Below are 24,259 nucleotides of genomic sequence, written 5' to 3'. Positions count from 1 at the left end.
GGCCTCCTGCTGTCTGGGGAGTCTGGGTTTGAGCTGGGGTGAGGCAGTGGCACCATCGTTATGGTAACGAGCTGCCAGCTCATTGTTGCTAATAACTTGTCGAGTCCCTGGGCTCAAATGCAGCATGCCTTCCCACCAGCTCTTCTTCCCATGTCACAGAAAGAAAAAGTGAGGCTATGAGGGAGGGGGCCAGTAAATAAGGGCTTCTAGAGAAGTGGATGGCCTTGTCCTTGGATTGTAGCTAGAGAGCTGGGGGTAGGTCACTGGGGGGCTGATTTACACGTTTGATTACATAAGTTTGTGTATGATTGCCTGAGCTATTACATGTGAATACACTCAGAGCATTCTTGTATAGACCTGTACATGCTAGCTGACATGTTCATATGCTTCTACACAGCAACCCACATGTAAACATGCTTTCAAGTATCAGAACATGCTTGCACATGAATACTGCCTCTACCATCTGCACATAAGTCACCCAAGAAATCTGGGTTTGTGGGGGTGTCCAGGTATGTGGGTGGGGATCTGATCTTTTTCTGATGCAGCTTCAAAGTGTCTTGTTAACAAAGGGACAGAATGGTACCAGGGTTCCTCCTTCCTTCCAGTCAAGAGCTGAGAATGGGAGTGGGCTGGGAATGATGTGGGGGGCTCAAACTCCCAGCTCCTGAAGGCCCCTGCCTCTGTGTCCTTTGAGCTCAGGTATCTCCTGCTCCCCTCACTCTCTGTTCTTTCTCATCCTCTCCTCTTCCTATGTGTAAATATTAAAGAGCTGAGCCTGCAGGGCTGATGTAGACATGGGGAGAGAATGAAATTAAAAAGGATTCCCTTGCCCCCATCTCGACACCCCCACCCCGCAGTCCCCCGCTACTGCCTCCTCCCCTTTCCCTTCTCCCCTCCCCTCAATCAGTGCTTCCACATGTCTCTCCTCCCCCCAGTCCAGATGGGAGCTGGCTCCTTCAGAAAGGGGGCTCAGATCAGGGTGTGGGGAGCTACCTCTCTCTGCCTCCCCCCACCACATCTGCCTACAGGGCTGGGAGCCCCCACGTGAGTATTTCTCTTATCTTTGGGGTGGTGGTTAAGAAGGAAAAGTGGTTTTTAGAACCAGCTGTGAGTGGCGTTGAGAGGCTCAGGGCTGAAAGGAGGTGGGTGGGGTCCTCTCTCTAGGCTCCCTCAGGGAAGCCTCGTGTCTGGGTTTCTTTTCTCTCTTTGGACATAGAAGGAAGGGAGCAATACCAGGTGCTCCCGGTGGACGGGAGCGAGTGTGGGATGGGCAGGGGAGAGGGGCTTCTGTTTTAAAGAGCACCCTTGTGTGGTGGGGTGAAGCATCCTGGGTTTCTGGGGACTGGCCCCTCAGAGTCGCTGGGAGCTGTCCCGAGTGCTGAACGGGACTCGGCGGGAATCTGCTTCTTCGGAACTGTCTTGGGTCTTGAATGGGGCTGCGTTGGGACCCGATGATGGGATGGTGACTAGGCAGTGCTGAGGGCTCACTAGAAAAATTCTCCCAGATGACCCACTTTCCAAGGAAGGAGTCCCTGGATGGAAAGATAGATTCTGGGGTCCTCCCTCTGTCTTTGGCCTCACAATTATTAGTGGTATTTGAGAAAAGGATTCCTCTTTTCCTGTTTCAGTTCCCCCTCCCCTTTCCAAAACCACCTTTCTGTTAGTGTGGAGGTAGGAATGGAGGATGATATTGTGGCTGTGAGCTCTCTTCTGGACAGTTTTTAGTGCAAGAAGCTCAGGGGTATGGGCACCAGCTTTTCTCTTACTGGGTCTCAGAAGTTCAGACTCAAGACAGTTCTGGATTAGGAGAGCTTAGGTTTACTAGTTAGGCCTGGGGTAGATAGAGCTCAGGAGTTCAGGACAGTTTGATTGACTATGTGGTACTCCTTTGCCCGGCATACTTTGGAATTGAGGCAGGGGACAGTGAAATATTCTGCAAGCCTGTCTCATGCTCTGCCTACCCCAAACACAGCTCAGAGCAGCATTTGGGAGAGACTTTTGTTGGGGAGGAAGATTTCCAAGCAAAGGATTCAAGAGTGGGTGGGGTTGTTCAGAGCCACAGAGCAGAGAAGGAGGAAGCCACTGGAGACAGGGCAATGAGAAGAGGAAGATCTGGGGGAGAAATCCCTCCCCCTGAAATTAGGGGATAGGGTCTGGGTTTCAATCCTCAGCTTCCTTGGAAATCTTTTCCCCACTAACCTAGAGTTATCTCAATTTTCTGGGTTCTTGGACTTCATCTTTGTAACTCAGAAGGGAGTAGAGCAAGGCCTTATTTCTCCAGGTCCTTTCCCTTGTCATCCCAGGGGGATGAGAGCCAAATGTCAGGACATGCAGATGAGACTGTGGGGGAACAACAGGCAGGAGGGGTTGATGGCAGCTTCACTTCCCATCCCCAAGAGCACAATCAAATATTCAAATGGGATCCTTCTTGAGGGGAGAGCAGAGAGGGTTCCAGATGATGCTGGGCAAAACTGGGTGTGGCAGGGAGTTCAAGAAAAGGGGGAAGTATGTAGGGACCCCAAGCTGAGCCAGTTCATTCTTTCCCAGATGTGACTTCTAGTTAATAAGGAGCCCATCACCCATCATGGTTTTGATGTAACTCATCAAGATGATTCTGCTCTTCTCTAGCTGCTTGGGAGGAGCTGAGTTTTCCTATGCTGTGGGTGCTGGGAGGTGGTGGGTGTGGGTGTGGGTGCCTGTTTGGGGAGGGGAGGTGTTTGTGCTCCACTCAGCTCCCTTGGTTACATAACAGCTTTGATAAGACTTTACTTTGGATCTGCTGCTACTGCCTGAAGCAGTCACCCCTCCACCCCCACACGGAATACTGGATGTCCACCTCCCTCTCCCTGGCCCCTTGGAGAGTCCTGCTATTCATGATCCAATGTTCCGGCAGCCACTTTCCTGCCAGGAGGTGTCTTCAGCTTCCCTCCCTGCTCCCTACCCAGCTCCTGTTTTTTAAATACTTGCTTTTTTTGTTATCTTGAGCCAAGGTCATCATCTTTACATTTTGGAGCCTTGAGATCCTCTCTTTGGCAGGGTCCTTGGGCTGGGGTGGAAGAGGTCCACTGAACATCATGAAGTTGCCCTCTAGGAAAGGAGAGGCATCTCAGGAGGTTTTAGGGCCCAGAGATAATCTGACTGTTCCTTCTTCTGCTCCAGTAACTGTTTTGGAGTCTGGGAACAGTGGACCATATCCAGAGGTACTGGGAGGAAAAACTCTGATCTTGATATTTTCTCTTTATTTTCTCTTTTTAAATTTAAGAGTTACATATGTATATGGGGGTGGGGGTGGGAGCTGCCTCTTCGGTGGGTAAAAGTACACCTACTCCAAGGTGCACCTGCTTCATTGTTACTGATCCTCCAGGTTGCCTGAGGAAATATTGGTTACTACAGGCATCGGACAAAGGGATAACAGAGCCCATTTTTAGAATGACTTTTTTTCTGAGAGTGGGTGGGAATGGGGTGTGTCCAGGAGTGGGACATATCCTATTGATAGTAGGAACAACTTTCCAAATGGAGAAGTGGGAGACTGGCAAGAAAGAGAGGGAGTGCAAACCTGTGATGTCCTTTGGAGAGAATATGGACTCCTGGCTTTCTTCACAGGATAGAAGTCAGGGGATGGACTGTATATCTCTGCTCTTCCAGTGCACATGTATGTGTTTTTCTGCCTGTGAGTGGGTATGTGACTGTGGATATGTACACATATGCATGAGTATGGTGTATGAATGTGTTCAAACACATTAACGGACTTGTGTATAAGTGTTGAGACATGTATACATAAGTATATGTATGTATGACTTTATGTGCGCATCCACGTATATATGTGACTTTGAAGACAATTAATTAAACCTATGTGTGAGTGTGTGTGTGTATTGGGGTGCTCGCTCAACGGTGCATATGTGTTTAAGTTTGCATGTGAGCATGGATGTGGGGACATATGTGCACACATGAATTAATAGCGTATGAATATATGCACTTAAGTTGGGTCATGTGAATAAATGTGACCGAGAGAAAGAATGAAAGAGAGAGAAAGATTCTGGCTGAACACTGGGGCTGTCCAAAAGTTGTTTTCCCACAGGCTTGAATTTGATCCACTCTGATGCCTGTGGCTCTTCTCCAGAAAGCAGCCTCTTTGAGATGTCTCAAATTTTCATGTTCCTCACTACCATCCATAGGATGTGGGTTTTCAGAGGAGAAACCTATACAGGCCTTGAGGATAGCTAAGTGAGGGAGTCGAACCCAAGCTGATCAGATGCTATGGCACTTAGGAGTGTATGTGGGGAAAGAATATGGGAGATTAAACATTAACATGATCACAGACATTTCAAGAATCAAGCAGAACAAAGTAGCCTTGGTGGGTGAAAGGGGCAGGGATATTAGAGAGGCCTGAGTATGTGTATGAGTCTCACACGTGCAGGGCATGTGGCAATATGTGTGTATGTGTGTCTGTGTATATTACTTGTCTATGCTTCAGTATGCCTACCTTGACCTAAATGCACATTCTAACATGTACACACATGAATAAATCTACAGGAATGTATTTGTCACCATGTACTTACATGCTAACAAACATACATATAAACAGAGTATGCAGAGATATGTGGGCATATGCTAACACTGGCCTAATTGCACCTGGTGAGTGCATACATGTGCACCTCACTCACCCACTCACATGTTAACAACAGCCTGCAGATCGTCCCTTTTACACCACACGTGCCTCATCCAATGCATCCCTTCATTCAGCCAATGTTTATTTTATGCCTACGATCTGCTACAGTCTGTAGTGGACACTGGGGATAGTCCTTGACCTCAGGTAACTTACAATCTAGGGAAGGTAAAAGACCTGGAACCAAGTAAGGAGAGTATTAAGGAAGGTGGTGCAACATAAGTGTTCGTTGGAGGTGGTGGAGACCTATAGAGAGGTTGGTCAGTTCTGGGGTGGGGAGGAGAAGGGTTTGGCAAAGGATCCATAGGAGAGGAGGCCCTTGAGCCACAGCCTGAAGTTAGAACAGGTATTCCCCAGGTGGACAACTGTAGGAAAAGGTGTTTCAGTGACAGGAAATGTCCTAGCTGGTCTCCCTATTTCCACCGTTGCCAGCCCCCTCCCCCACAGATTCTCCCCTGGAAAACCAGCCTGAGTAAGATGAGGTCCTGCCTTTCCAATGGCTTTTCATTTCAGAATGGAATCCAAAGTGCTTAGTGGGGCTTGAGTGACATAAATGCTGACCTCCCAGTCACCGGTGACCTCCCTGATCTCAGGTGTCATCCCTACAAGGGCTACCTTTTGGTTCCACAAGAACCAAAGATGGTGAACACAGTCCCACCTTGAGGCCATTGTACTAACTTTTCCCTCAGCTTGAAACGTTCTTCCCCCAGATACCCATGTGATTTGCTCTCTTACTTTATTCAAGTCTTTGCTCAAAAGTCACATTTTTGGAGAGGCCTCCCCCACAGTCAATCTTGACTATCCCCTTGTCTTTCTGTCTCCTCACCCCACTCCATTATTAAATATCTTTGTTTATCATCTTTTTCGGAGTCAGGGAGCCAAGCCCGAGGCTGATCAGACGCTGTGGTGCTCAGAGGTGTATGTAGGGGATATATACCCTATACATTCTAATATACATGCTATAATACATGCTGCACTAGAATATAAACTTCTTCAGAATGGGAGCTTTGTCTGTTTTGTTCACTGCTGTATTTACTGTGTCCAGAGGAGTGCCTGGCTCGGAGTAGGTATTCAATACATATTTGTTGAATAAACACATTTTAGACAGATCACACTGGCAGCCAGTGAGGAGAATAGATGGGGGTTGGGCCAAGATGTGAGGTAGGGAGACCAGTTAGGAGCCTGCTGAAGTAACTTTGGTGAGAACTTAGGATGAGGGCCGCTTTGATGTAGAACAGTGGAAGTAGAGGTGGATAAAAGGAGATGCAATGTGTGAACACATGCATGCATGCACTCCTGTGCACACACATGCACACGTATGTATTTTGGCCAGTCAGATCTATTGTCTCAGCTGGAGACGGCTAAGGAAGAAAGTAAAAATGTCTTTATGTGTGTATGTGGTTTGCATGTCATGAACACCCCATGGCAAGCCGGACACCTTCCAGATAACTCTGGCTGACATTCTCCCTTCCTTTTGGGTCTTGTCACCACCACCCCACCTAGGCCTACCCCTGCCAGCCAGATTACAGAGGGCTGCTGTGTAGGGGTCCCTCTGGTTCCATTTGGTCAGTGATACAGGGCTCCTGCCTTAGGGAACAGAGTAGGGAACAACATTCTGGACAGGGAGAAGGGTCTTAGGAGGTCAGAGCCACAGAGATTTAGGACAGAGGCCCTCGGGTCTGGACCCAGACCCGGAAAGGACTCAGGGCTCTGGGCCAGCCTTCCTGAAGTCAGATATGGTGGAGGCAGGGCAGCCTCCTCAGCATTTTCCCTCCCCTCTTCCTCTCCCTGCTCCATTCTGGGTCCTCTCTCCTGGTGGGGTGGGTGCCTTGGCCGAGTATGGGCTCAGGAGTGAGTGGTTCCCCCAGGCTGTGATGTGAATTCAGGTATGTGGGGACATCCAGGGAAAAGGGACCCGTTTTCCAGAGGATGGGGGGGGGGGGTTGGTGGGGGTGGTAGGGGAGGAATCTCTCGGAGAGTCTCAACTTTGGCTGTTTTCCTCTCTCCCAAGAGACACGGGGAATCGCGCCGGTGTAGCAGAGTGCGGGACTGAGGTTAGACCTCAGGCGGGGCTGGTTGGCGGCCGGCGGGAAGGGACTGAGACTCGAGGCGTGGGGCAAGCCGGGACGAGGGCGGGCGAGAGAGGGGAGAAGTGGGAGTGGTGGGCCAGCCCCGCCCCGTGCCGCTCCCCGCACTGGGGTAGGGCCGGTTAAGGCCTACAGCCCTCTTTGAGCTGCTCTCCCAGACCTCCAGGCTCGCGCTCGGGTTGCCTCATCCCCCCCTAGGCCAGTGCTAGAGCCCCCTGCAGGCTCTAGGTGTCTGGGGGCCTTCTGCCAATCTCCTCTCCATCTGGACTAGGGGCGGGGGCGCTGTCGCCGCTCCCCTCCCACCTGGGCTCCGAGCTTGGGGGTTGGGCCGAAGCTGCCGCCAGAGCCGCCCACCTGCCCGCGGTGTCATGGCAACGACTCTGCCCACGTGGACGAAGAGGAAAGGGAGAAGAGAGGAGGTATCACGACAGACGTGAGGATGGGAGGAGGCTCCTCAGGGTCCTATGTGCTGGAGCCCCCACCCTGCCCGTGGTTTGGCCCTAGCTGCTTTCACCCCAGGGCCCCCAGGGCAGGGTGGGGCTTGAGCTCCAGTCCTGGCCTCTGAGTGCCCGTGCCCTTGGGTGTCCTGAGTAATGCTGATGACCTTGGCCTCCTGTGCTGGGGGTCTCCCTGGCAGCGTCCTGGGGGAGATGGGGCCGGGCCGTGGCATGTGCAGATCTCTCCTCACCCCACCCGACAAGTCGGGGATGGTGCCTGGGGCTGAGGGGATGAGAGCCCGACCTACTTCTCCATTTTCTCACTATTTTTCAAAAGGAAAATGACCCACTTTTCAGCCAATGGGACTGGGGCCTGCTCCCAGGCTGATTCCGTGAGCCCCCCTGCCCAGGCCTCTGCCCCATTCTCAGCCTCTTAGCCACGTGCTGGACCCACTTCCTGAGGGAAGCAGGTGCACCTGTGTGGAGGGGTCCTTCCCTGCCATCTGCATCAGGCTGTGGAGGGACCTGCTCTGAATGAGGCAGGGGTGTGCTAGGCCCCTACCGATGGTAGGATCAGCCCCACTTTGGGCGGACCCCATTGGCAGCCACAGTCCTGGGCAGTTTGAGTGTCTGTCTGCTATCCCCATGCACTCCCAGGATGCATCTGTGGAGGGGAAGGGAGGGGTCTGGGGGGGGGGCACAATCCTCTCACTCTGTATCAATGGATGGTGGTAGGCTTTCTTCTCAAGCATGGAAAGGGAGAGCCTGTGGCCCTTGAGAACCATGTCTGTCTGTCTGTCTGTCTGCCGGCCTGCTAGAGCTCCTCCCCGAGAGCACTCCTGGAGGGTTCTGTCCATCTCTTTCTTCCCAAGCCCCTCCCCCTCTCTAGGATATTGGTCTGGGCCTCAGAGCCCCCTCCCTCCCTCAGCTATATTGGCCTGGGCTGGCTTGGGGGGGTGATTAGGGATTTAATTATTTAGTTTCTCCAGCTCAATAGATTAATTCCATCCATCACAGGCAGGCTGAGCCTTCTCCCCCTTTCAGGACTGCCTGGCCAACCCCAGAGGGAGGGAGCATCATTGCTCACCTGGGCCTAGTACTGGATCTGGGAACAATGGATAAAGTTCTTGTTGGGGGAGGATTTGGTGTACGACATTGAGCAGATGTGGGTGCCTGAGTGATGTGGAATGAACATGTATATTTGTTGTTTGGGGATAAACATGTGAATGAACATGTATGTGAGGTTTGCATCTGTGCAGCTTCTCTGTGTAGAAGCATCAATGTCCATTGGATAAACATGCAGATGTGTGAACCCTTGTGGGAACAAGTTTGTGTGTATTTGTGCACATTATGTAGATGATGCCTATATATATGACAAATGCCACGTGAATTGTGTTGGATGATATGCATGGCTGTGTAATCTGACTCTGGATGAGCACATATGTTAAACTGTGAATAAGCAGCCTTGGCAACATGTGCCCATGTGCGAGGGAGGGATAGCAGGGATGGAGGTTTTCTGAGGCTGAGTGATGAGTCAGGACACACTGGGAGTCCACTTGGGGGCTTCATCAAATCCATTTGGTCAGAGAGACATGCTACTTTTGACCTGCTTGGGCTTGGTCTCCCAGTGGTTGAGAATGTTGGGCCTGGACTCAGACCAGATTTCAGTTCCTCTTCCTCCACCCCTGTGACCTTGGGCAATTTTCTTTATATTTTTCAATGAGCCTCAGTCCCTCATCTGTAAAATGGGAGTAAAAATGGTACCCACCGCAAAGGAGAGTTTGCGAGGATTGCATAAAGATATGCATCAAAAGCACTTGACACAATGCCTGCTCCGTTGTAGGCATTCACAGAGCTGCACCTTGGACTTCAGAGTTGAAAGGCAGCAGAGGTTGTCTGTCTGAAAGGTGTTCAGTGCTTGAATCCATTCTATAGCATCCCTCCAAAGTGGCCCTCCAACTTCTGCTAACATGCTTCCCTAGACAGAACATGCCCCGTTCTTCAGGAAACCCACATCACCCTGGTCCAGCTCTGCCTGCTGGGGAGTTCTGATCCAGCTGCAGGCAGTCATTTCCCTGCTGCCATCTTCTGTCTCTCCTCTATGCCCTGTGCCCCAGCTGAGGGGTACTACTTCTTGATGGCTCAATCACTTACCGAGCGTCTATTGTATGCCAGGTCTTGTCCATACAGAAACAGATCGGATGAATCCTGGTTTTCAAGGAGCTCACAGGCTACAAACAAATATTTACCCTATTGGGTTGAAGTATGGGGCCTAAGAGGAGATAGCAACTGCTGTGTCCTGGGATTGATGGGGAGGGCACTCGTAAGTAAGTAAGGTTTCTTGGAAGAATGGATACTGTTCTTCAGAGGGCAGAGCTGGGAGGGCAGGCCTTCCATACGGAGGGATCTCACAGTCTGTACTGTCTCCTCTCCCCATGCTGTCTCCCACTGTGGTTGTGGCTCCTGCTAAGCCTAGAAATCCAAAGAGGAGAGCAGAGGCTAAGGTACCCTGGAGGCTGGGACAGGATCAGGCAGTGGTAAGGGGTGGGAGGTGTTACCACGTGAACCAACCAGCCTTCATGGGGGCCCTGTGTGTGACTCCCCTGTAGGAGAAACCCAGAGGAGGAGACAGGTCTTGATGCAGGCAGCCCCCGTCCAAGCTGACACAGAGAGCTTACAGGACAGTGTGCTAACTCAGGAGGCAGACCTAAATTCTGGACTCCATGAAGAGACCAGACATCTGGGCCAGATGGTAAGAAAGGCCATGGGCCTGGCCTGCCTGAGAAACTGCTGCCCAGTGGACCCTTGCCATGGGCTTGGGATCCTACCTGTTGTTCTCTAGTGGCTCTGGCAGGGTGGAGTCTGGCAGCATCATGGAGGCCAGAGCAGCAGCAGCCCAAATTTTATCAAACACCTGCAAATGGCAGAAGGTGCTGGGGTGCTAAAGTCAAAAGAAGCCACCATATGGAGACATAAGTGTCAGCTGCCTTGGTTAGATCAGCTTGTTTACTCATTGCCACAACCTTAGGAGGTAGGTATTATCCCTATTTTACAGATGAGCAAATTGGGACTCAGACAGATAAGCAAGTTTTTCAGCATCATGCAGGTAGGCTGCAATATAATGGTTTGAGGCAGATGATTGTCTTTCCAATACCCAGCAACAAGGTCACTGGGCTTTCCCTTTCAGATCCCTGGCGTTGGAAGAGAGACCACCAGCCCTGGCTTCAGGGTTTGGTGGGTCTGCAAATCAAGGGCCTCTAGTCTCAAATGCCACTATCTTTGGCCGCCAGGGCTGCTCTGCTATCTTCAGCATGCTCAAGGTGTAGGAAGTCTTCCAAAGGAGCTCAGGCAAACAGAAAGTCCTGGGTGAAACATGAAACAAATGAGTTTCCAGAGCACCCATTTCTGATCCAAACCTGAGTCAGGTATGGCTACAGCCTTTGCCCAAGGCCATTTGAGAATGGTCTTAGAGACCCTGCTTCCAGACCTCACACACTTTAGTGGTTTCTCCCTCATTATCAATAGGATTGATGGACAGTTTGCCTGTATTATCTTAATCCTTGTGACAATGCAATGAGAAAGGAACTATTTTTGCCCCCATTTGGAAGTTGAGGTGAAGAGAGCTCAAGAAAGATGAAGGGCCTTCCTTAAGCCCACATGTCTAGTAAGTGGTGGACCTGGGACATGAACCCAAATAGTTTAACTCAAGTCCCACAGTCTCTCTGACTAGCTGCCTCTGACCAGGGTCCTCTAGGAGTCTGGTCCTAAAGAGTCCTGCCTTACAGCAGTGGGCAGGCATGACTTCCCCCAAAGGAGGCTTCTGGAGATCTTCAGGAGGGGGAACATGGACATGACAAGGCAGAAGAGACTGAGAATTGGTTCACTTGGCAGGGAGGGAGGAGCAGGCCAAAAGCAGTTGGCCATGGCTGCAATTAGGAAGGAGGAGGGGGTGGTGGAGACCAGGCTGAATTGTGTCCCACAGGGCCTTTGGCAGCCCTGGAGAAGGAGGAAAACTGAACTTTGCTCTGGTGTCTCTTGGCTATATGGCCCCAGCTGGGAGAGGAGCTGGAACCCAGAGAGTCTGAATAAAGAGACCTACTTGGTGTGGGTGGTGGACCCTGAGCCCTGAGATTCCCTCCTCAGAGTCTCATTCTTTTCTGCAGTGTGGGGAGAGTCATTTTCCCCACTCTTTCTTCCTCTTTCTCCCAAATGCCTTCCTTAAACTGTGCAAAGGGGCACATCTGGAGAGACCCAGATGCAGCTAGAAAAAAACCCATCTGTATCTGCCCAGTTGAGAGGGGCTAGATAAATGGTGAGCAGGGCTGGGTTTGGAGGCTGGACTTCTAATACTAAATCCTTCAGGGGCTCTCTAAAGCTTTTAGATGGAAAGGAGTGGAGGTCCTTTCTCTGGGCTATTGGGCACAGGAGTAGAGTGGATGAGGGTAGCAAGTGAAGACTTTCATTCATACAGATACACAGATATATATGTCTATATTTGTATATCTATATATTTAGTTTATTTTTTGAGAGAGTTTATTTATAGGGAGAGAGAATGAGTGGGGGAGGGGCAGAGAGGCGGGTGGGGGGGTAGAGAATCCCAAGCAGGCTCTGTGCACTGTCAGCACAGAGCCCAGTGGGCTCTGATGTGGGGCTTGAACTCACAAACCGTGAGATCATGACCTGAGCCGAAATCAAGAGTTGGACACTTAACCAACTGAGCCACCCAGGTGCCCCCATGAAGATATTTTTTTGAGCACCTGTTAATGTCAGGCATTGTTCGAGACACCCAGAATACTGCAGCACATGAAACAGACAAAGTCCATGCCGTCCTGCAGCTTATGTTCTACTATCAGGAGACATACTATAAACATGTAACAGATAAAGAAAATAATCTCAAAGAACAATAAGTGCTATGAAGGCAATGAAGCAGGCTGATGTAGAGCGTACCTGGGGGATGGGGCTCAACTTTAGTTAGTGAGTGGTCAGGGAAGGCCTCTCTGAGCTGAGACCTGAAAGATGAGGCAGAGGAAGCCATGGGAATATCTGGGGCAGAGCGTTCCAACAGAGAGAACATCAAGTGCAAAGCCCCCTGAGGTGGGATTTTCAAAGAGATTATAGGTAGTGTGGGTTATTCACAGACTGAGCACTGTCCAATGGGTCAGGAGATGGATTTAGACTTGCCTCTACCTAAATGTCTCGAGTGTTTTGGGGCAGTAAGCCTGTTTTCTGTAAAATTCCTACCCTAACCCCCCAGGAAGACTTGATTAAATAAAGCAATAAAGGGGAATGAAAAAGACCCCAAGCCTTCCTCCTAATATTCTGTTCCTCCTTCCTTCCCCATTTTCTGGGGGCAGTAAGTGTAGGAAGTTTTTGTCTGGGGTCCTAAGGGCTGGTGGTAGGATTGAGACAGGTCAGGGACAAGGGCACCAGCCCAGCTACAAGAGATGCTGCCAAAGGCAGCTGGGCAAAGCCAAGTGTTGAAATGGTCAAGGGGGCTCAGGCAGAACTGGATGCAGGAGGAGGCAGACAGCTGGGGGAGGAACGCCTACCCATGTACACAGGAGTATGGGCTACAGGTCATTGGCTGTGTGTTAAGGCTCCCCAGTAGTGAGCCCCCGCCACATATGCTGCTGTTAGGACAGGGGGTAGTGGAGGACCGGACAGGAAAACTGAAGCAGAATCCTGGCCATGCTGGTTAAGTTGACACAGGGAAAGGGGATGGGTAGGCAAAGCCTGAAACTTGCAGAAGCCCAGGACTACAGCAGCAAAATGAGTTCCAGGCCTTGCTTGTGGCAAGCTCTGTTGTGTTGGAACTGGTATGGGGATGACCTCATAGGTTCCAGTGTGAGGGGACTAGATAGGGCTGATCCCCAGCAAGAGAGCAACTGTACCCCTTTGCTGCCATCTGGACCATTGTGTCCAGCGTGTAGCTCTCCCAGACAGCTTCGTGGGGGGAGGCATGAATCGGTTAACATTTGATTTTTGAAATCTTTATCTTTGCTTTGCCCAAGGCATCGCTTTGTGTCTACCTCTGAGACATTGGCTTTTGCCAAACACGTCTGGCTCCCTGGTGCCCAGGTGTGGACAGCCTTGACTAAGAGCTGCTTTTTTCCCAGCAGAATACCTTTGGTCTCATATGGTTGTCCTGGAGAGATTAAGTGACCCACCCAAGGTCACACTGTAAACCAATAGAGGAAGTTAAAAAAAAATTGAAAGGACAGATAATGAGAGCTACTTTTATTAAGTATTCTGTACGGTACAAGGGCTTTAAAGACTGCACTTTGTTAACCATCACATCACTATTACCTTTCTGATGGTTCTATTATTATTGCCATTTTACAGATGAGAGGCTAAGACCTGCCCAAGGACACACAGCAAGTGAGTAAGTGGAAAGGGACTTGAACCCAGAAAGTCTGACAACAGAGTCTGCACCCATAACTGCTTTGATCCAGGGAGTTTGTGAGTTGCCTGGGTCTCAGAAAATGAAAAGCAACTGATTTGGCTGGGCAGGGCCCTGGGGGAAAGAAAAAGAAAACACTCTGACTCTTTCCTCTGCAGCCCTTTTCCTTCCTCCATTTTCCATTCTTTTTCTGGAAGGTAATTGCTTGGGGCAGTGACAACCTCCTGGCGAATTACACAGCTGGTTTCCCAGTGAGATTTGTAACAACAACCCCGCCAGCCTGGCGGCCCGCAGCAAGTTCCGGTTTAAGAAACTAATTGCTGGATTGTGTAGTTGGTGCTAAATTGGGTAATTTCTTGGTGACGGCATGTGTGCCAGTTCTTCCATTCCCAGATAGATTCGAGCTGCATCAGAGAATTTGTCATACACGGCACCCTCCCAGACTCCTCCACTCTCCACTTCCCGAGCTAGCACAGGCAATTGCAAAAGTGGCTGTTTCCCTGGGCCCAGAGGTTCATCACCTGAGCAACTCTCTGTGTCCTGGGATAGTAGAGATGTGACTTCATGCAGTAAGATGGGGAACATACCACCAGCACCTAGAATTGTCATAGGGCTTCAGGGAGCTTCCTTTACGCTGTACTTATCTGACCTTGGACTTGGAACAAACTCAGTACTCACCTTTGGGGAAAAGGCTAAACCATATACCACACTCTGGTTTGCTCTGGAGTGTGTGGGTACGTGTGAGGTTTTTGTTTGTTTGTTTTCTTCTTCTTTTGACAAATTCACTTTCATTACTGTGTTTACTTCAGAATGGCTTTTAATAAGGGTGTCTTCTCTGGGCTGACAGCACAGGTGGGAGGAAAGCTAAGGTGTTGGGGTGAGGCAACACTGAGTTTGACTTTGGGTTTTACCACCAACTCTGTGACCCAGGACAGATCAGTTAGCCTCTCCCAGCCTCAGTTTCTTTTTCTGTGAAATGGAAGTGGGGGGGATAGTAACGATCCCTTGGAATAATTGTGGAAATGAAATAAGATGTCATAAGTGAAATGCTCACATTCACTCAACAAACACCTGCCATATGCCAAGCATCATTCTGGGGGCGGGGGTGAATAAGATGGATGGAATTCCTACATTCACATGGAGCTTACAGTGTAGTGGGAGAGACAGACAATCTCCAAATCACACACATTGAAAATGGTAATGATATAAGAGCTATGCAGGTGCCTAATGCCTTGAGAGCAAACAGCAGGGAGATCTGACCTAGTCGGGGAGGCCAGAGAAAGCTGCCCCGAGGAAGCAACAACGGGGCTGAGATCTGAAGGGTGTGTAGGAGTTAACAAGGCAGAGGTGGGCGGGAAAAGCTTTCTGGACAGGGGGAACAGGTCCCTGATGGGATCATGGGATTGCAAAAAGAGTGGCCTGGTTGGAGCAGAGAAAGCAAGGGGGAGCATGTTGTGAGAGGGTGTTGGAAACGTAGGAAGGGCCGGACCCTGCAGGCCTTGTTGGACAGGTTATGGTGTTTTATCTTAAGAACATCAATAAGCCAATAAAGAGGTTTAAGCAGAAAAGTGACAATATCAGATTTCTGTTTCCAAGTGACCATTTGGATTGGAAGCTGGGTAGGAAAGGAAGCAGGGAGACCAGTTAGGAGATTTTTCAGATGCTCAGGCAGGAGATGGTGTTCTGAGTTAGGTGGATTGGTTAGTGGTGCTTTCTACTTACAAATACAGAAAACCTGGCCAACGATGGTTTAAATAAAGAAGAGTTTATTTCTTACCACATTTAGTCCCAGAGGAAGGCAGACGGCTTATGTTGGTTCCATGGCTCAATGACTCCAGGACTAGCATTTCTGGGATTCTCTAGGCCTTTCTCTCATGGTGGCAAGACAGCCCGCCTTGGCTCCAGGCTTCATGGTTGTATTCAAGCCTAGAAGAAAGGGAGGAAGGATGGTACTAGCAAGTTCCACTCCTTTTATCACAAAGGCAGAATATTTTCCAGAAACCATCGAGTTTTATGTATGTATCATTAGCCAAAAGTGAATCCTGTAGCCTCTAGTTACAGGTGCTGGGAAGGGGGAAGGGAGGTTGAGAGTGAGTTTTAGCTAGGCAGCCAACCATTGTTGGTGGATATGGAAATAGTGGGCAGATCTATTTTTAGGAAGCAAAATCCGTAGGTCTTGGTGATAGATGGAATTATTAGTCCCCTCCTTGCTTGTTTTGCCTCTCTATGGATTAGTATATAAGGTGACAGCAGGAGAATGTGATGGTAAAGCATACCATATAAGAGGAAGCCTGTATAATCCAATCTACATCAATGATGTCTTTTCTTTAGGAAATCCATAAATTGGGTATCTCCTTCCCCCAGCATTTTGCATTTGATCATAGTTTAGTATTTGGACATTGGGGATTTTGCAAATTCAGAATAAAGCGTTCACATGAGGGGTTACATTGTGTAATCTTTTAGAGTTCATAAAATGGTTTCATATACATTTTATCATTTGATATTAAGATCCTGGGAGATAGATGAGTGGGCATCATCTGGTCACTTGTCTAGTGTCACACACCTTCTGGTCTCAGAGCTTGTACTTTTTCCACTACCCAGTGCTACCCTATAGGACATGGGTAGTTTGTCTGAAGAGAAGCCCATCTCCCCTGAGACTTAGAGCTGGGAGAACATGGACTGATGCTAAAGGGACTGAAGTTTGATAATCTTGATGGAGGTTCAGAGGCTTCACAGCAGCACCTGTGTGAGGCAGGGCCAAGGAGTAGGGGGAGCCTGGGAACATCTACCCTTGGGAAGCTCAGCATGACACTCCTTGATGTGACCACAAACAAAGCAAATGAGATGGTCTGAGCTTCTGCCAAAGTGGACTTTTGTGCTGTGAGTCTCAAACGTGGGTCCTGCCTGGGCAAGAGGAGGAGGACCATGATGTGGATGAAGGACCAGGGTATCAAAATTTCTTTCCAAAGCAAAGAGATGCTTCCAAGAGCTTTTCCAACAACTGCTTGTGAGGCCTCTTGGTCTGAAGTCACTTCTGCTTCCCCAGAGAAGGGCAGTGGAGAAGAATTGTTATCTAGAGCCAAGCAGTTGATATCTGTGAGGTCACCCCAGGTTCTCTTCAGGAAAGGTAACCAACAGCTTCTCCAGTCCAGGCCACAGGGTGGGCCAGGGGCTGGGCATGTCTCACCCTCTCCTCTGTGGAAGATTTCCAGGAGACTCCACCATTGTCTCCATTGTCTCACATTCCTCAGGGTCAGGAAGTTCTTCCTGATGTCTGACTGTGTCTCTTCCACTACTATTAATCATGCCTGCAAAGCTAGCTCTTCTTCCTGACATCCCTGTGTCTAATAATGGCATCATTAGTCTTCCAGTCACGGCTGCTGCAAACTTCAGAGTTGTCTTCCTTCCTGACTCTCTCTCTCTCTCTCCCACCTCATCCCAGTATTTGCCAAACCCTAAATGTCTGCTGGAACTCCCACAGCCCACCCCTAAGAATTCCTTATTTGCCCACCTCTTCTGCCTTTGTGCCTCCTGTTTCCTCCTCTGGGAATTCTCTCTCCCCCACCACTTTGTCTTCAGAACACACAGCCATCTTGTTCTCCATCCCAAACACATCGTTCTCTGGGAAGCCTCCTCACTCTCCCTCTATTAAATCTGTTCCTGTCTTCATCTGAACTAGCATAATGTTTTGCTACCCCTTTCTAGTCCAGTCATTTATTCATCTACTTGGTGAACAATTTATTAAGCACCTGCTCTGGACAAAGCCCTGAGTGAGGTGTTGGAGATTCAGAGATAAATAGACATGGTTCCTACACTGCAAAAGACCACTTTCTAGTTGAGAGGACAGAAACTGAAACAGACAATTTCAATGCAGTATTATGTTTCTTTCATGGGGGAACCCAGGGTGTTATGAAAGCCCAATAGAGAGATATAACCCAGAATAAGAGTACAGAAAGTCTTTAAGGGACGGTGAAGCTTCATCTGTTTAAGTGTTAGCCAAGAGAAAGGGTTGAAGGGAGTAGATGGAAGGAGATTCTAGGAGGAGGGTACAGCTTGTGCAAAAATATAGCGACCTAAAATAACCCTGTCATGTGGGATTGGTCCCTTGTTAGACTATAAGCCTCTCAATGACAGAGACCACACTTAAATCACCTCTACACACTTCTTACTTAGAGTCTTACTTATGGTAGCTGCTCAACAAATATTTGTGGAATGGAGTTATATTTGAGGGCAATGGAGGAAAAAAAAAAAAAAAGCAGTGGCTCAGCACCATGGACAGATCACACAGACACCTGCAGTTGGAGGTAGTCCAACCTGTAAGCTCATTTGCATGTATTTGCATAATGAAGCCAACTTCATTTCCCGGGGGTCCAAAGGCTCTGCATCATGGGGGATCTAATCAGTCCTGGTTTGGGGGGGTTGGGAAGGGAAACTGTCAAGGCCAGAGGCTGGTCCTCTGAGGACTCTGGGAGAATCTCTTTCTTCCTTTGCTCACTACTCTTCTTTTCCATCAGGAGCCAGTGGTCCTGAGCCTTCTGAAGTTAGAATTCTGTTTGGTGGTGGGGATCCTGACACCAAGGATGGGAAGCCCCGGATGGTGAGTTGTAGGAGCCTGGGAGATGAGGAGTAGATTGAGGTTCTGAAATCAGAATGACTTGGGTTATTCTGGATGCAACCTGAAACAGTGGATATGGAGAGGTGGTGGCGGGGAGGAACGGAGGATGGGTCTCGGAGGTGCTGCTGTCTGGAGTCTTTGAGGCTGTCATCCCCTCCTAGTCAGCAGATGGCCCAGGAGCCTGGTCTAGGATGAGGGAGGGCGCCGTCTGCCAGCTCCTCAGTCCCTGTCCCTCCTGCTGACACCCCCTCCTGCTGTAGCTCCTGTCCTGGCAGCTCTGGAGTCCTGATTGGAGGCAGTTCTTGCTGAGAGCTGACCTCTCTGTCCTGTAGCCTTGGCAAGCCTGGGATGGGGGCCAGGGGCACTGGTTCCAACGCTTTCTCTCCACCACCTCCCTGCCCTTCCAGCCTACTGTTCCTGGGAGGAGGAACTCCTGAGTTCCAATCCCAGTTTAGGATTTAGATGCTGCCTTGTACGACCAACGTTCTTCCTCTTTATGGTTTCTCCTCCCTGTGTGACTCCCCTACAGTGGAATGGGGGTGGCCAATGGGAGTGAAAGGCAAAAGGGGAAATTTTACTGGGGAACACTTGGAACCCAGAAGAAGAAGAGGCAGTCATCTTAGGTTATTCCTTCCTGTCTCAGCCCTGGAGTGGGTGGGTGGGGGGGTGTGGGAGGGAGGAGAATGAGCCTGCAGCCAGATGGAAGGAACAGGGTGTGGAAAGAAGGGGAGGGGGTGGGTATGTAGATGCAGGTCCAGCGTTCTCTTTGGTTGCTGCTGCTAGAGGCCATGACCCTGAGGCCTGGCTCCTCGAAGCAGTGGGTGTGGGTAGGGCTGGGGCAGAGGTGTGGCTCTGGATCAATTTGCCTACAGCCAGTTTGTTGAAAGCTATTTCACCTAATGACTGGTTTCATATATATATATATATATATATATATATATATATATATATATATATATATATATAGTCTGTTTGGGTATCCTTTTATTTTGGGTACCCTAAGGATTTTTAGAAACTCATTTGGCTGAGGGTATTTTGTCTTGTGAATAAGTATTTATCAAATTTGCAGCATTTGACGAATGATGGCATTATTTTGTGCCCTTGTGTCTTTGTCTAGTATGACTGTTTTAAGGAATTTGAAGCTCATTTGTGGAAAGATAGTACAATTAATTACAATAAATTGATATGCATTACCTAAAGGGATACTGGAATACCTAATAATAGATAGTTTTAGGTGAAGTGGCCTGTTGTTCATTCCAAATCCTTTTTCTCTTTATTTTCCCAGGAGGTTCCTGGGGCCTGGCCCCCAACACTATGAAGAACCCTTGCTGAGGCCATGAGGGGTTACCATGGCGACCGCGGTAGCCATCCCCGCCCAGCCCGCTTTGCCGACCAGCAGCATATGGACGTGGGCTCAGCTTCCAGGGCCCCGTACCTGCTGGGCTCCGGGGAGGCCTTCTCCACCGAGCCCCGCTTCTGTGCCCCGAGAGCTGGCCTGGGACACCTTTCTCCTGAAGGGCCCCTGAGCCTGAGTGAAGGGCCATCAGTAGGCCCTGAGGGAGGGCCAGGGGGGGCCGGGGTTGGGGGGGGGAGCAGCACCTTCCCCAGGATGTACCCCGGCCAGGGCCCCTTTGACACTTGTGAAGACTGTGTGGGCCACCCTCAGGGCAAGGGTGCCCCCCGCCTGCCTTCTACACTCCTGGACCAGTTTGAAAAGCAGTTGCCAGTTCAACAAGATGGCTTCCACACACTCCCATACCAGCGAGGTCCAGCAGGGGCCGGGCCCGGGTCAGGGCCAGCGTCTGGCACTGCCCCGGAAGCCCGCAGCGAGAGCCCCAGCCGCATCCGGCACCTGGTTCACTCTGTGCAGAAGCTCTTCGCCAAGTCCCACTCTTTGGAGGCCCCAGGGAAGCGGGACTATAATGGGCCCAAGGCTGAGGGAAGAGGTGGCTCTGGAGGAGACAGCTACCCCGGCCCGGGCTCTGGAGGCCCCCACACCTCCCACCACCACCATCACCACCACCACCACCACCACCACCAGTCCCGGCACGGCAAGAGGAGCAAGAGCAAGGACCGCAAGGGGGACGGGCGGCACCAGTCCAAGGCCGCTGGCTGGTGGAGCTCTGATGACAACTTGGACAGCGATAGTGGCTTCCTAGCGGGTGGGCGGCCCCCTGGGGAGCCTGGTGGTCCCTTCTGCCTGGAGGCTCCAGATGGGTCCTACCGGGACTTGAGCTTCAAGGGGCGCTCGGGCGGGTCGGAAGGCCGCTGTCTCGCCTGCACTGGCATGTCCATGTCACTGGATGGACAATCGGTCAAGCGAAGTGCCTGGCACACCATGATGGTCAGCCAGGGCCGGGATGGATACCCAGGGGCTGGGCCAGGCAAGGGACTCCTGGGTCCGGAGGCCAAGGCCAAAGCCAGGACTTATCACTATCTGCAGGTGAGGCTATGGTGGGGGTGGGGAACAGGGTCCTCAGTCCTCATTGAGGTTGTCACCCGGGGAGCTATCAAAGGGGTTGGATGGGAGTCAGTTGTCCCTATGATGGAGGCCTGGAGGCAGGGAGGTTCTGCCTGGCCTCACTGTGTCACCTCGAGCCCCTTTTGGGATCTCGGTTTCCCCATTTGTACAACGAAGAGGCCCTTCTATTCTGACATATGTCACTGCCAGGAAGACCTCCCTTCGACCTGCTGTTTGGACAAGCTGTGCTGGCCTCTGTCTCATGAGCTCGGAGGCAGAATGAGGTTGAGGGTAGGCAGTGGACAGGACAGTGTGGTACTCCCTGGCAGTTGCTTCCCTTGAGATTAGAGGTCAGCAGTTGGAAAGCAGTTCTCCTGCCCCCAGGCCTTCTCCAGACCTCTTTTCTGCTCAGATCTGGGTGGTCCAGATACTGTTTGAATATGAAGGTCAGTTATTTCCAGAATGTGCCTGTGCTGGGGTTTGTCATTCTGGGGTGCCTGCAGTAGGACACCACAAGGCTGTGGAAGAGCCTTGGGAGCCTGTCCTGTGGGTTTTCCTAGGCTGGGGACACACTGAAGTCTGAGACCCAGATACAACACCAGGGCAGGGCTTCTAGGGAGTGGATTGTGCCCATGATAGTTGGCATGCTGTCTCCATCCTGTCTCACCACTTGTGTGGCCTCTGCAGGTGAGGCGAGGAGTTCTGACTCCTCCTTATGGAGCCCTTATCCATCCCACACTGTCCCCTCTCCATCTTCTCACTGAGGTGGGATCGGGTTCTTCTCACCATCTTCTCTCTCAACCTTCCTTTTCTCTGCCTCAGGATGCTCTCCCATACCCCTCATACCCCTGGCTTGCTTTTTTTTTTTTTTTTTAAGTTTCATTTATTTTATAATCTCTATGCCCAACATGGGGCTTGAACTCATGACCCCGAGATCAAGAGTCACATGTTTTTCCTACTGAGCCAGCCAGCCAAACCCCCCACCCCACCCCACCCTGGACTTACTTTCTTGAGGCCTCCCATGAGTTTAGGAGGAAAAGTCATTACAAGGTCTGGAAGTCCAGCAGACTTAGAGTTATCCCCCAAACCCACATTCCATGTGTTTAATCCACAGTCATTCATTCAGTGAGCTTTCCTGGGTGCTGTGGATATAAAGACGAAGACACAGACGCTGTTTGTGAGGAGCCCACAGGGTCGAGGTGGGATTGACAAGGAAGCAGGTAGAATAGAGTGATGAGGCTGTGATAGCACAGAGCCCGAGGCACCGTGGGGGCACAGAGGGGGCACCTCACCCACCTGGGGTGGTGGTGGCCAGGGGACTGCTCAGAGCAGCTTCGGGGGAGGATGGCCCCTGAGCTGAATCCTGGTGGAGCTGGAGTTGGTCGAATGCAGAAGAGGATTAAGGGTCTTCCAGGAAGAGGCTACAGCTTGTTCAGAGGTACAGAGAATTGACCTTGCATGTGTCTTTTGGGTGTCCCTGGCCTTGCTGGTAAGTTCTTCACACGTTAGGGCTCTTCTGGGTGGAGAACTTACAAGAGCTCAAGGGAAAGCAAGAAGGGGGGGGGGGTGGCAGACAGTAGGGAAGGTTAGAAACTTCTCGGATTCAGGACTTCTGGGTTGTCCTTGAATTGCCCCTTTCCTGGGTAGAGAGGTCCTCTAAGTTGGGATTTGAAGGGTCCAGCAGAAAGGGCCAAGGAGGGAACACCAGCCCTTCTTCTGCTATAACTGAGCCCTGGCTGTCCCTGGAGCTTCACTGCCACTCTGCTGCCTCCTGCTGCTTCTCCAGGGCTGCCCTGACCTCTCTGGGGGCTTCCTTTTTAACATGCACCTCACAGTGTCCTGCAGAGGAGCGAGGAGCTGCAGTGGCTGTGGAGTGGGAGCCCTGCAGTGTGGCAGAGAGTGCCCTGGCTATCCCATCTGCTGGCCTGTCTCTCTCTGCTTGCTTGTGGCTCCTCTCTGTAGAGTGCAAGGACGGGAATGATTCCTTGGGGCCTGGGGTTCTAAGACATCTGAGGATTGCAAAGTCAGAGCCTGTTTGGGGGAGAACTAACAGATTGCAGGGACCTTGCACAAAAGCAAGGGAAGCTGGCCCCATCAGACCAGGTGTCTTTGTTGGATCCTTAACCCTTTTGTTGAGACCCTATTTCTCCCACTGGACCTCAGCTCTCCCTCAACCCTCTTTTGAACCCCTCTTTGTCCTCAGAGCCCTTGTTCCTTTATGTTCCTCCCTGCGTTACCCTCTTCTGATTGAGTTCCAGCATCTTCACTGAGCCCTGCTCCTCCTGGTGGGTTACTTCCATCCTGGGAACCCATTCCGTCCCTGGGTCTCTGTTCTCATATTTATCTCTGTCCCTTCACCTAGCCTCACCCCCCAGAGTCTCTGTCCCTCCCCTGAACCCTATGCTGTCCCTGAATATTGACCTTCTTAGTTTCCATCCTCACCCCATTCAACCTGTTTCTTACAACAGGTGTTCGAAATCTTCCTTGCCTGCCCCAGCCCTCTCCCCCACGCCTCTATACGTCATTCTTCCTAGTGTAGGCCAACCATCACAGGTTCCCTCACCTTCCTGTCAGCCACCTACGGATTCGTCTAGATCCCCAGCCACCCCCATTGCCTTCCTTCTTGGCTCAGAGAAAAAGCCAAGACCACTCACCCAGACTGATCCCTCCAGCAGGGTTTGAGCCCATCTCCCCGGGATCCCCTCTATCCCTGAATTGACTGCCCCTTCTCCATCCTACATTTAAAGGCTAGCTTTGTCTTTACTGGCTCTTTCTCTTATTCTGAAAACATGCCCAAGTCTCTCATCCTACAAAATCTTCAACTCCGTACCCCCTTCTGTCTACTGTCTTCTCTTCATACCCAAGTTCTTAAAGCATAGGTTCTACACCTTCACTTCCTTTTATTCTCCCTTTATTACAGTCTGACATCCACATCCCCTGTCCTCTAAAATGTTCTGGCATTGGTCCCCAGTAGTCTCTTGAAAGCTCTCCTTGAAAGGCACTTTTCAAAGCTTATAATAATAATAGCTAACATTTACTGAGGACTTACTATGTGCTGGGCATGTCATATTGACTTATTTATCCTTCCCACCAACCCTGGGATGTAGACATAATTGTCATTACTGATTCATAGATGAGGAAACTGAGAGAGTAATCAGTTTTGCCCAAGTTTGCCTAGCAAGTGATGGGGCGAGATTTTGAACATGGATTTTAACTCCTCAGCCCGAATTACTAACCTCTCAATGCACTGTGGCATTTGACATTATCAACTCCTTTTATTCTGGAAATGTCTCCCGTTTCCATGACATGGCATTCTCCTGACTTCCCTCCTACCCCTCTGCCCACTCCTTCTCAGGTGACTTCATAGGCTTTTCTTCCTTTCTTTGCAGTCCCCTTTTTAAATGTCAGTGAATCCCTCCCCAGCTCTCTTTCTTCTTTCCCCTGGGCTGTTTCATTCACCCCTATGGATTCAGCTGCCGCCCATGACTCCCACGTGTCTGCCTCCAACCCAGATTTCTCCAGTGAACTCCAGAACTGAACATCCAACCACCTGCTCAGCAGTTCTCTGCCAGACTTAAGATGCTCAACCCTGA

At 50.5% G+C, this 24,259-nt stretch overlaps 1 protein-coding gene across 3 annotated transcripts in view; it reads left to right on the top strand.

Annotated features, from left to right (window-relative positions):
- Positions 1–24,259, top strand: part of DLGAP3 (DLG associated protein 3) — a 63,348-nt gene that overhangs the window by 3,254 nt on the left and 35,835 nt on the right. The window contains exons 1-3 of one of the 3 annotated variants that reach the window (XM_086716401.1): positions 957–1,044; positions 18,105–18,187; positions 19,491–20,648. In XM_086716401.1, coding sequence (XP_086572527.1) covers positions 19,542–20,648 — 1,107 coding nt within the window. In that variant the 5' untranslated portion in view covers positions 957–1,044; positions 18,105–18,187; positions 19,491–19,541. Of the gene's footprint in view, positions 1–956; positions 1,045–18,104; positions 18,188–19,490; positions 20,649–24,259 lie in introns of those variants that run through there. The other 2 variants (XM_086716400.1, XM_086716402.1) reach the window with 2 other exon arrangements.

This window comes from Puma concolor, chromosome C1 (genome assembly GCF_028749965.1).
Source record: "Puma concolor isolate L17-30 chromosome C1, mPumCon1.1.hap2, whole genome shotgun sequence".
Lineage (NCBI taxonomy): Eukaryota > Metazoa > Chordata > Mammalia > Carnivora > Felidae > Puma > Puma concolor.
Note: the sequence above shows the minus strand (reverse complement) of the source record. Positions and strands in the feature narration are given on the sequence as shown.